The following is an 11,762-nucleotide window of genomic DNA, read 5'->3' on the forward strand; positions in this document are numbered from 1 at the left end:
TTGTGATTTGGTACCCGTCATAAAAACAGAATTGAAATAAATAACAATAAATCTGAATGCATATCATGTTTGAATGAGACCACGTAGTATACAAAATACGCAATAGTGCTGATTGGTTACAGAACCACAGAAATGCATATTCATTGATGGACAGGTAGGTAGTGGGCGTGGCCATGACTTCAGGTGAGTTGAAATTCTTCGAACATCAGAATCTGTTTTCGGATTCTCTGAGACTGAACACAGCTGAGATTCACACACAGGTAAGTGAAGAACTGTCTGCTAGTTTAGCAGTTTATCCTGAAATATTGTCGAAGAATAATTTAAAGAATTGGTGTGAAGGAAAGTTTGATGGTGTTACACAACTTAAATGCCGAGAAACAGGCTTGAGCTACAGATCAAATGAACACGGTCAATAAAAAACAAAGCTTATATAAACTACATTGTTTTAGTTGGTGGTGAGATGTATTTTGTGGTTTAATTTGAAGTCTTTATGAATATACTCGCATATAAATATTATAATAATGTCAAAGTATTTTCTCCACACGTTCTGAGATGAGAAATAAGAATCTACTCAACTGAATGTTCATTTTCATCATATGAGCATCAGATGGTTTTCATGAATTTTGAGTTTTGTTTTTTTACCGAACTTCACCTACAGGTTAGACTGGTTTGTAGTAAGAATTTACTCTCTGTGAGCTGTTTTCCTTCTGCTGATTTACCTGAATAGTCAAAGAACTGATTAAATCATACTTTAGATTTAATACTGTCTAACGGTATAAATGTGAATGACGTAAAAATCCTTCAGCAGAGCGAAGACATCTCGGATCATTATCTGGTATCATGCTTGCTTTACTGCCCTATGGCTGCAAATCAAAGGTGCGTTTCTTGATAATGTGCCTGAATTGTCTCAAATCTCTAGCTTGAGTAATAACGACAAAGATCTTGACTTTACCATTGAAAATGTTAACGCCACCTTCTAGGAAACGCTAGACATAGTTGCTCCTCTTTGCTTAAATAAGATTTAAAATGACGGCCCGGCACGAAGTATGAGTATGTTAGCCTGGTTCTTTCCTGTATCTCAGTGGTAAGAGCATTGTGTTAACAACGCAAGGTTGTGTGTTGGATCTCAGGGGATTGCAGATACCTATGTAACATGTATAGGGTAATGCTATGTAAGTCGCTTTGGATAAAAGCATCTGCCAAATGCATAAATGTAAATGTAATGTGGTTCTGTCAACCTTGGTTACCTATAAAGCATCGCATTAACTTTAAAATATTGCTCATTCTCTATGAAGCCCTACATGGTTTAGCTCCTCACTACTTGAGTGAACTTCTCTTGTATTACAGTCCATCACGTGCACTACGCTCTCAGGCGTCGAGCTTGTGCAGAGGCTGCAGTTTTTGCCCGAGGGGAACTGGAATCCCCTGGTTAGGCCTGGTTAGAGTTTTTTTTTCTCCTCCAATGGAGTTTTGGGTTCCTCGCCACCGTTTGCATACTGTTTTGCACTGTTTTGCCTGGCCGGGGGGGGCTGCTAGAATTTGATAGTCTTATTTAATTAACACTGCATATAGGAATTTATTGTGTGTCTGATATTTGACCTGTGTTTTGACCTGCATAACCTTATATGTTTTGCTTATAGTCAATGTTTTCTTGTACAACTGCTTTGTAACAATGAAAATTGTAAAAAGCACTATATATAAATAAAGCTGACTTGACTACTTTATTAAAGTATTATTTAGAGGAATACATTTACTCATGTAGTTTACAAATATAATTCTACTGCATGCAAGAACATTTTTGTTTGCATCATAGGCTTGAAAATGCTTTCAGATTATAACAACAAAAATGATTGGATGCTGAAGGGCCTATCAAATAAAAACGATTTTAAGTCTTAACATATCACGATGCAGATAATAACCGACCCAGAAGAACAGAAACTATATTTAACATTCGATTTAAAGTCCCTGCTGTTGCTTGACTATAGACATTCCATGACACAATTTGTGTTTTCAGTCATGGCGTCCTCTAGTGGTCCATTAGATGAAGAGCTTCAGTGTTCTGTGTGTCTGGATGTGTTCAATGATCCAGTCACCACTCCATGTGGACACAACTTCTGCAAAAACTGCTTGAACGAATGCTGGAAAATCCCAGAGAACTGCGTCTGTCCATTCTGTAAAGAAACATTCACGAAGAGACCTGATCTGAAGATCAACACCACGCTCAGAGAGGTCATTGAGCACTTTAAAGAAAAGATTGATCTGGATAAACCTGATGTTTTCTGTGACATCTGTACTGAGAAGAAAAACGCTCTGAAGACGTGTCTGATGTGTCAGAGCTCTTACTGTCAAAATCATCTGGAGCCTCACACGAGAGTCCAGCGTCTGAAGAAACACACACTGATCAATCCTGTGATCAATCTGGATGATTATATATGTCAGAAACACGAGAGACCTCTGGAGCTCTTCTGTCGAGATGATCACATGTGTGTTTGTGTGTTCTGTACTGAAGGAGATCACAAGACTCACGACACTATCTCTATAGAGGAGGAGAACAGACATAGGAAGGCAAGAAATACTTTCAACCCTTTTGTTCTTTCTGTCATAAGAAGGAACTGATGTGATGAAATGTGATGTTCTCTCTTTCGCTATAGACTCAGCTGGTTAAGACACAGACAGACGTGCAGCAGATGATTCAGGACAGAATCAAGAAGATTCAAGACAATAAACACTCAGTAGAGCTGATGAAGGTGAGTGAAAATATAACTGAAAAATATATATAGAAATAAATCCAGTACGCGTGATGTATGATGTGTGATGTATCAGAGAAAGACAGATCAAGAGAAAGCAGACAGTGTGGAGATGTTCAGAGATCTCATCCGCTCCATTGAGAGTTGTCAGTGTGATGTACTGAAGATGATGGAGGAGAAACAGAAAAGAGCAGAGAAACACGCTGCAGATGCGATGAATGTTCTGGAGCAGGACATCTGTGAACTGAAGAAGAGAAACATTGAGCTGGAGCACATCATGTCCAACACTGAAGATCATCTTCATCTCATACAGGTCACTCTTCATCAATCTCAAAACATCCTCATGACGCTTCACTTCATCTGATGATGGATTTCTGTCTTCTCATGTAGAGTTCTTCATCTTTGTGCACACCTGTCAACGTGAAGAACAGCTCTGACATTAGTGTTGATGCTTCTGACAGTCTGAACTCTGTGTCACATCTGACTGAACTGAAACAGACTCTGGATCAAAAACTAGATCAAACAGGTAAGTTATAGATTTACATTTGTTAGTGTATGCCAGTCTATGATCTCAGTAAATATTTAGCTTTAAAGCAACGAACTCTAGTTACAGTTTTGGTGACTTTGTGAAAGTGATTTTCTAAGTTTGAAGTTGTGTCCATCGAGTAGGCTTCATGTGTATTTGTCATTTGTGTTGACAGTGTTGATGATGAAGCGGCAGTTTGCAGGTACTCATAAACACTAAAAACACACATAATATTTACATTTACGGTTTATTCACTCACTGTATTGAATATCACACACTCAAGTTCTGATTGATATTCTCTGATTCCTTTCAGTGGATGTGACTCTGGATCCCGATACAGCTCATCCTAAACTCATTCTGTCTGATGATAGAAAACAAGTGAGACACGGAGACATAAAGCAAGACGTGCCAGATCGTCCAGAGAGATTTGATAAATGTTCATGTGTTCTGGGAAAGGAGGGATTCTCATCAGGGAGATTTTATTTTGAGGTTCAGGTCAGTGGAAAGACTGAATGGGATTTAGGAGTGGCAAGAAAATCTATAACCAGAAAGGGAAATATCACACTGACTCCTGATGAGGGATACTGGGCTGTGATTCTGTGGAATGAGAATGAATATGAAGCTCTCGATGATCCTATCGTGTCTCTGTCTCTGAGTGTGAGTCCACAGAAGGTGGGTGTGTTTGTGGATTATGAGGAGGGTTTGGTCTCTTTCTATGATGTGGACTCCAGAGCTCATATCTACTCATTCACTGGTCTATCCTTCACTGAAACTCTCTATCCATACTTCAGCCCTTCTCTTAATTATGAAGGTACAAACTCAAAGCCTCTGATCATCCTACCTGTGCGTGAACAAATGAACCAGTCAATTATTGACTTAAATAATTTGACATTAAATGAATAACCACTCCACTAAGAATCTGAAAAGATTAAAGGAATAGTTCACCAAAAATGACATCATCACGCCCTCATTTCATTCCACTTAAATGTGATGTTTTATTTGGGAAACACAAAAGACGATTATACGAGTCTTTACACGGCTCTTTTCACACCACACTTGTCAATCTCACGAAAAGGATAAAAATGATGTTCAGTTTCAAAACCTAATTTAGCCAAAGAATGTATTTAACCTTGAATAAAATTACAAATATAAATCATGCAGAACTATCATTACACTTTCACAAATAGTTAAGAAAACACCCGATGTAAAATAAATATATATTTTTAATATATTACAATATTTGGGTAAGAATGTGTTTAGTTTCTCAACTTTACATTTTATATAGACATTATATACTGTTTTGTATTTTGTTATGGACGTTGAAGAATGATTTGAGTTGATAAACTTACACTTGTGTAAACAAACAGACAGAGTGTAAGTGTTATTAACTCTGTGGGATCTTTATTGGTGACAAACTTGCTTACAAATGTCATTCTTCCGAGCACAAATAAACATGTATCTCTGTGTTTTATCCTTCAGTGTGTTTACTGTCCTTCAGAGCAAACAGATATGAAATAAAGTTTATTTTTTACTGTCGTTTCACCACAATATCAGCGACTCCGTGCACCTGAGTGAGCTGACGGCAGTCCATCGATGCCAGAAGCTTCTGAGGGCCGGAGAACACAAGGACAAACTTCTCCATCAGTGTCACTGTCGCCAGCTTCTCCACATCACTGACAAACACACAAGCATTTTAATAATACACCCATGAACATCATACTCAACACATTTATCACATATTAAACCTGCTCTCACCCATAGAGGATCTTTCTGACGCTCTGCATTCCCAATCCCTCGATCCGGAACTGAACGTTCTTCAAAACCTGCTGCAGTGGATTCTGAAATGAGATCTTGACCGTCAGCTCTTTACCCATCACAGCTTCTCCCACAGGCTAGAAAACACAACAAACACAAACACTTCATCAACACAAGTCAACAAACACAGACACATTTGAAGAGATTCTCCCCGTCAGATGCAGATGATGAATGATTGTATTTGACTCACAGTGATGGTGAGATCTGGTGTTCGCAGTCTGAAGTTGAACTGAGTGGCCAGAATCTGTTTGGTTTGATTGACTCGTCCGGTGACGGTGAGCATCAGAGCTCCCTGATCCACCAGATGATTCATATACTCTCCATACTGCAGGATCCAGGGAATAGATCTGACTGAAGAACACACGAGAACATATGACACAAATAACACTTTATTCTGAATCAGATAAACTGGGTGATTTAGTCAACGGATCCTCACTCTCTTGAGGTTTGAGAATGACAGGAACACGTTCTTTCTTCAGCGATCCTTTCAGAACTCCAGTGTAATACATGACCAGCACCTCACACAGAAGTGATGTGCTGCGCTGAACTGAACTTCTGTTCTTCAGGACCAGACTCAGTTTGGCATCATATCCCATACGAGGCCCCGTCCCCTCCATAATGATTTCAACCGTCACGTCATTGGCCAAGGGGAATGGGTACACCATGGGTTTAGAGCCGTAACGACTGGCAGTCTCTACAGCCATACGCTCCTCCTCTGAACCTGAAACATGATGGAACTGTGTAAGTTACATTTATATGTCAGTGTTTGGTGTTTGATATGATTATGTTCCAGTCTGAAGAGTCCCATCAAACATGAATTATTAAAAACAATGCAGATAAAGTGAATTTGGAGATGTTTTGTTACCCTCTGGGTGTTTGTAGAGGTGTGTGATCTCGATACGCATGTCTGAGCCCACAGCTTTAGTGCTGATGCGCTGACCGATGGAATGCTTCTCCACTCGGACTTGAGAGAAACTGCCATCAGCTTTCCTCTGCCAGAAGATTTTATCACTGTTTACCTGAAACACACGATTCAATTTAACCAGACGCAAATAACAAGTAATACTTATCACACATTCTACATCTGAAACTTTACGAAGTTGAGAAACGTTTGAGATTTGATGTATCGATGACAGGACTCACTTCAGCAAACACAAACGGTGTGTCGTACTTCAGGTTGACTTGTCCGTTACGGACGGCGGTGACAGAGGTCGGACCGCAGCGGTAGGAACCCTGACTGGGCTCTTGAGGGGTGGAGTCGACCACCTGCCACCCACCATGACCCACCGGGAGATCCGGACGTGTCATCCAGGACTCATTCCATACATGAAAGTTCCTGTGGAGAGAGAGAGAAAATGTGAGAGAAATTGTAGAAAAGGCGGACTTTATTATAGATTAGCACACTCTCTCGGCTCTGGAAGGCATTACGTAGATGGATTAATTTAGAAGATTTTTTTGATGAATAAAGAATTTTATATAGATTTGTTAAATTACATATTTATTAGATAGAATGATTAATAATAACTACAACATTACATGAATTGATGGATAAATATTGTCATTAATGACTATACAGAAGATGGAATCTTGCACTTCAGTACACTCCAGAAAGTTTAATGTTACGTTTTAGACGATGTACAATAAACATTGTGGAACATAAAAAAATCCGGATATAAACTCTACAGTTTTAGTTACAAGAATGTAATTTTTTTTAAAACCAACTGGTTCCTATGTTTTGTCAATACTTAATATCTCACACAGCTCCAGCGGTTTCCTCCAGTAGGTGGTTGTCCTCCTATGGATTCTCTGCCTAAAGATCAAGGTGTGGTGCCATAGGTGTAAAGAATCATTATTTCAATTTCACTAAATGGTGTTTCGTGTTCCTGTCTCTCAGTTTTATGTTTTCTTTTTAGCGTAGCACTGCGATAGTGCTTGTCAGCCATTATAACCGTGTATTAATATAGACAGGTTTCAACTGCGGTAAACGTGACGGATAGAATCCACCAATAACCAATCAGGAAACGCCAACATGACTGACCAATTAAAGTTAAGCCAATTAATCGACATCATTCCTTACATAAGTCAGTGCTATTGAATCCTGCTAGACCAATGAACAAAGTTTAAAGGAAAAATAAAAAAACTGGTAAATAACTAAACAAATCAATTGAGCGAGAGCAGGCGGGGCCCCCTGAAGAGCGGGGCCTCTGTGCTGGAGACCAGTCAAAACCAATGGTAAGTCCGGCGCTCGTGAATGCTTATGAAAACACGGAAACAACTAAATAGTGAAGTATATTTAACACTGAAAATTAAGCTTATTCTTTGATGTGATTCAGGCTATATGTAACGATCTTCACGAGGTCACGTGAAAGAAAGATTTCGTTTATTATTGATATTTCAGTTCACCTTCTAATCGATTATTGTTGTTTCTGTTTGTGTAGAACCGCTCTTATATATCATCTACCTAATGACTGTAAAGCCTTTCAAAGCGCAAAGATATTCAAATAAACTCTGTCTCTGATCGGCGTAATGTCCACCGGCACCCACACTAGCCAAAATGGCGAAGAATGAGCCGACAATGACGTAAATAACTTGTGATCTTTGTGTTTCTCGTACCACACAGAATCATTCGTACGTTCTTTAATGACCTCCAGTTTCTCATCGATGTAAATGTCTGTTGTCATGGAGAGGTCTGTGTCGTGAGCGGAGCTAAAGTTTGTCACACACCGGGTAGGAATTCCCAAACATCTCAACACTGAAGGAGAGAAACATATATTAGAAATACACAGTGACATTCAAGTTGTGATTTTCATCCTGACTGACGGGCTAGTTACACAAGATGGCGCCAGTGAGTTTTCGCGACGCCAGGAGTCCGCAGACTAATTTCCGGTCGTGTGACGCGATCAAGTTGTTTTGACTTAACGAAATGCGCAGCTATGTAAAGAGTATCTGTCATCTCGGTTATATATGACGTTTTAAACGACCGGAAATGACTCTGCCCTATCTTGCGTCCTTGAAAGCTCACCGGCGCCATCTTGTGCAACTAGCGAATTGTAACATGGCAAAAGGCATCCGTCTCTTTAGTATTTGATGACCCGTTGCTAATGTGTTCGTGTCTTTTAACGTGTTCTCGCCTGAGTTTGTGACCCCAGCGTACACCCAGCATTGGGCGAATTTCACGGGCGTTCCTGAACTCTTGTAGTATTGCCTCAGAATGTCTCCACTTCCGCTCCAGGCCGTCGGCGCGGTCCCGCCCTCAAAACTCTCTGACCAATTACCTTCCAGTATACCCTGGTCGTCGTTAGTGTTAACCTATCACAGCGAAGTGATGAAAAAATGATTGAACGTCGTATTCTGCGTGTAGTAATGCAAATACAAATATATTCATATATAACCCCACAGAAATAAGCAATTAAATTACTTTAGATTAGATTAAAGTGTGCCGCCTGTGCATGAATGTAAATATATAATGTCGATTCTAGATTCCGATGAAGAATAAAACTCACGAGAGCGGATATTACTCTGCACACGATCACCGGATCACCCCATGACGTCACAGAGACTCGCGATCTCTCCAACACGAACAGAGAAGCTTCAAGAACATCCTCTTCAAACTGACACAGAGAAAGTTAGTAAGTCAGAACATCTCCGCATATTTAATAAAATCATAATTTAATCATTCACAGTATCAAAAAGCATTTAAGTATATTAATTAATGATATATGAACGCCATGCGTGCCTATAATGTAGCCTATAATGGTGCCATTCAGTTAAGATTTTGTGTAGGATTCTTTAAAGAAATTATTTTCTTTTATGACAATAATATGGATGTAATTTCAAATCAAACAAAACATGCATTCAAATAAGTCCAAGCTGACTGAAATCAACATGTCTAAAAGTGTTTGGTTCGTTTTATAATAAGTACACATCTATGCCAAACACAAGAATGTTTTAATGTGTTTTCAAATGAATAGTTTGTTTCCAAAATGAGATAATCATGTTTTATTATGTAATCATGTTTGATTTTGTTATCAAGTTTTTATTGCTTAAATCACAACAAACCAAATGCAGTTTGATTGATGTTAATTGGAACGCACAATAAAAAACACGAATTTTAAGCATATTTCTCTTATTTTGGAAATAAACTCTTCGAATATTGTTGTGGAAGTATAATACTCGTCTCAATTCTCACCTGAGCGAAGTTCCAGGTTCTGGTTCCGATTTGCTGCTCTGTACCGTAGTAAATTCTTCCCATGTTATTCAGAACACATTCTCTCCTCTCAGCTTCACTATCTAAATACACCGGATCATCTGAGAGAGATGTTAACATGCAGTGTTATTTTCATGCAGTGCATAAAGATAAATGAGTTTTATTACGAGTCTGTGTACCTTCACACCAGGGGTTAAAGAGCACGTAGAATTCATTATTCTGAGCGTATGGATATATCATCCCACCCTTCCGTGAATACGTCACCACAGAGATTTTATACTGGCCAATAGAAGCGCTGGCTGGAGTGTTGACTGACAATCTGATCTTTGTGTCTTTCTGCTCCACGATCTTCATCTCCCATCGGCCGTCTTCCAGATCATCCACTAACCAAACCAAGATGCGAATACCTCCAACGCTCGTGAACATGTAATCTGTGTCATAAACGAAACACAAAGATGTGAGCATCAGAGATCACCGATAACCTGATTTAATCCAGCTGATGTGAAAAACGTCTTAGTATACCACAAAATGTATTACATGAATGAGTTACAGAATGCTACAGGTTTACTATAGTAAATATTGAAACGTACTACTGTATTGGCCACAGTTTACCACAGGAAACCGTAGTAAATACAGCAGTATACTTGAATATTTAATAGTTCATCTTAAAATATATTGTGGTGTTTGCTATGGTCTGCCACAGTTTACTGTAGTAAATATTAAAGTATGCTGCAGTATTTACTACAGTTAACCTCGGTTTACCATAGTTGATATTGAAGTATACCAAAGTATTCACTAAAAATTACCATGGTTTACTATTATGTAATACTAAGTATGATGGCGTATTTTTCTCATGGGATTGTAAAACTTTACTCTGCTTTCAGTTTAATGGTTTTCATGATATCATGTCATTGACTCCACTTTAATTCTACTATTAGTGTAAAGAAAATAAAGATTTAGGAGGGGCAGATAATCCTGGATTATACAGTATGTCATAACAATGAGTCTGGCATAAATCCAAGCGTAACATGACTCATGAGACGCAGGAATGAATGATAAATACATTCTTCAGTCTGAATAAACATAGTTTAACGGATAATTGATTTAACGGTTGAAATGTTAGAGAATTTACATTAATCTTCTTTTTTTCCATGACCTCTCTCTCTCTTTCTCATTGTGACTAAACTGATTTTCCATTCAAACAATGTGTGACTTCACAAAACACACAACAAAAACATGACAATACTCTCATTTCCCAGCGCCTGCTTTGTCAAAGTGTTATGGATGACAGATGAATACAAAAAAACTATTCAACAACACAACAGATGGAGTTTCTGGGTGTTTTTTCTCAGGAGAAATATCTGAGACGCAGATGAGATTTATGCAAAACTTTCAATTTTTTTGAGGCATTAAAGAGATCTCATCTGTGTTTTTCTTCTCATACGGAAATCAAAACAACAACACAATTATCTGGACCTAACTCACTGACCTAACCCGGAGCTCCAGGTGCAGACGGTCAGTTTTAGGGTTGAAAGGTCGCGAGAGGTCGATCCACATCTGAAAGGTTTGACCTCTGCGGACGATCAGTTTGTCATGAATGAAACCGTCCGTGCGGTGTTCTCTGCGGTTCGGCCCGTCTCTGGACTTTAGAAGATCGATGGAACGGACCGTCAAGAGAGAGTCTGAGACACAAAAACAACACAATCAAGAACTTACACCGGCTCAGAAAACAACCGAGAGTTTCTGTCGAAACCCTCCAGCGAAGCTTCATTATAGTGTCATTGTTTTTGTCTTCAGGCAGTAAGATGTCAGTTATTTGTCAGGCAGTGTTGAGATGATCTAGGATAAGCTTGACGATTAATAAAGAACTCCTCAGAAGCCACAGGCTGTAGGTTCTGTTCTGTATCACAGACAAAATCAAGTCGTACTGGTTTGAAAACTTTGATTGAGTTAACTTGATCTTTTTAAAATCTAAAAATGTATAATGATGAACACCACCGGCCCGACATGCTCTTTGAGCTCAGAACAGAATGGGTTTATCTTTTCAAATGATGCTTAATTATTCCACGTTCAGTCCTTTATAGGTATTTGCTATTTTTTTATCACATGAGAACAGACCTGAGAGACTTGTTTTGAGTCTTAAACCATCAAATCTCATCTGCCCATCCTGAAATCACTGCTCTGATGACATCGTCATCAATAGACCACACTCATCCTCATCTTCCTCACCTGGAGATACAGAGATGCTGTCTGAAGAATCTGCTGCTCGAGACGCAGGCGCTCTGACCGCTGGACGTCTAGTAGTGTTTGACATCTCTAGAATCACACAGAAAACAAGCAGATCAATACGATGTGAACTGTCTGTCCCGTCTAACGTCATTTTTAATTGTACTTAAGTGTTTTACTGATTTTATTTGGATGAAAAGCTTTTAATATGCATTTTAAAGGCTGGGTCTTTGATAAAATG

The 11,762-nt window shown here is 38.9% G+C and overlaps 2 protein-coding genes across 3 annotated transcripts; one reads left to right on the forward strand and one right to left on the reverse strand.

Annotated features, from left to right (window-relative positions):
* Positions 1-220: 220 nt before the first annotated feature.
* On the forward strand, positions 221-4,743 carry LOC306906409 (E3 ubiquitin-protein ligase TRIM39-like). Of its 2 annotated transcripts, XM_079477788.1 has the most exons (7): positions 221-260; positions 2,015-2,565; positions 2,652-2,747; positions 2,824-3,060; positions 3,138-3,273; positions 3,449-3,475; positions 3,587-4,743. In XM_079477788.1, exons 2-7 carry the CDS (start codon positions 2,017-2,019, stop codon positions 4,174-4,176), a joined length of 1,635 nt encoding a protein of 544 aa, XP_079333914.1. In that variant the 5' UTR covers positions 221-260; positions 2,015-2,016; the 3' UTR covers positions 4,177-4,743. The 2 variants fall into 2 exon arrangements, with proteins under 2 accessions (XP_079333914.1, XP_079333913.1); XM_079477787.1 differs by lacking the exon at positions 221-260 and having other exon boundaries at positions 1,939-2,565.
* Positions 4,247-11,665, reverse strand: tgm1l4 (transglutaminase 1 like 4). The gene is made up of 13 exons (XM_079477786.1): positions 11,525-11,665; positions 10,785-10,977; positions 9,475-9,726; positions 9,278-9,396; positions 8,592-8,699; positions 8,220-8,397; positions 7,702-7,840; positions 6,232-6,424; positions 5,954-6,107; positions 5,525-5,809; positions 5,279-5,439; positions 5,029-5,165; positions 4,247-4,946 (listed from the first exon to the last, which is right to left on the reverse strand). Exons 3-13 carry the CDS (start codon positions 9,719-9,721, stop codon positions 4,802-4,804), a joined length of 1,866 nt encoding a protein of 621 aa, XP_079333912.1. The 5' UTR covers positions 9,722-9,726; positions 10,785-10,977; positions 11,525-11,665; the 3' UTR covers positions 4,247-4,801.
* Between the last annotated feature and the right edge of the window lie 97 nt (positions 11,666-11,762).

This window comes from Barbatula barbatula (assembly GCF_947034865.1).
Source record: "Barbatula barbatula genome assembly, chromosome: 17".
NCBI lineage: Eukaryota > Metazoa > Chordata > Actinopteri > Cypriniformes > Nemacheilidae > Barbatula > Barbatula barbatula.

Excerpts from the sequence above, each read along its gene's own strand:
- LOC306906409 (XM_079477787.1), top strand. The coding sequence starts at position 1,993 with ATGACACAATTTGTGTTTTCAGTCATGGCGTCCTCTAGTGGTCCATTA. Across the intron at positions 2,566-2,651 it reads AGGAGAACAGACATAGGAAG|ACTCAGCTGGTTAAGACACA; the intron begins GCAAGAAATACT and ends CTTTCGCTATAG. Across the intron at positions 3,061-3,137 it reads ATCATCTTCATCTCATACAG|AGTTCTTCATCTTTGTGCAC; the intron begins GTCACTCTTCAT and ends CTTCTCATGTAG.
- tgm1l4 (XM_079477786.1), bottom strand. The coding sequence starts at position 9,721 with ATGTTCACGAGCGTTGGAGGTATTCGCATCTTGGTTTGGTTAGTGGAT. Across the intron at positions 7,841-8,219 it reads CGCTGGGGTCACAAACTCAG|TGTTGAGATGTTTGGGAATT; the intron begins GCGAGAACACGT and ends TCTCTCCTTCAG. Across the intron at positions 5,810-5,953 it reads CCTCTACAAACACCCAGAGG|GTTCAGAGGAGGAGCGTATG; the intron begins GTAACAAAACAT and ends ATCATGTTTCAG.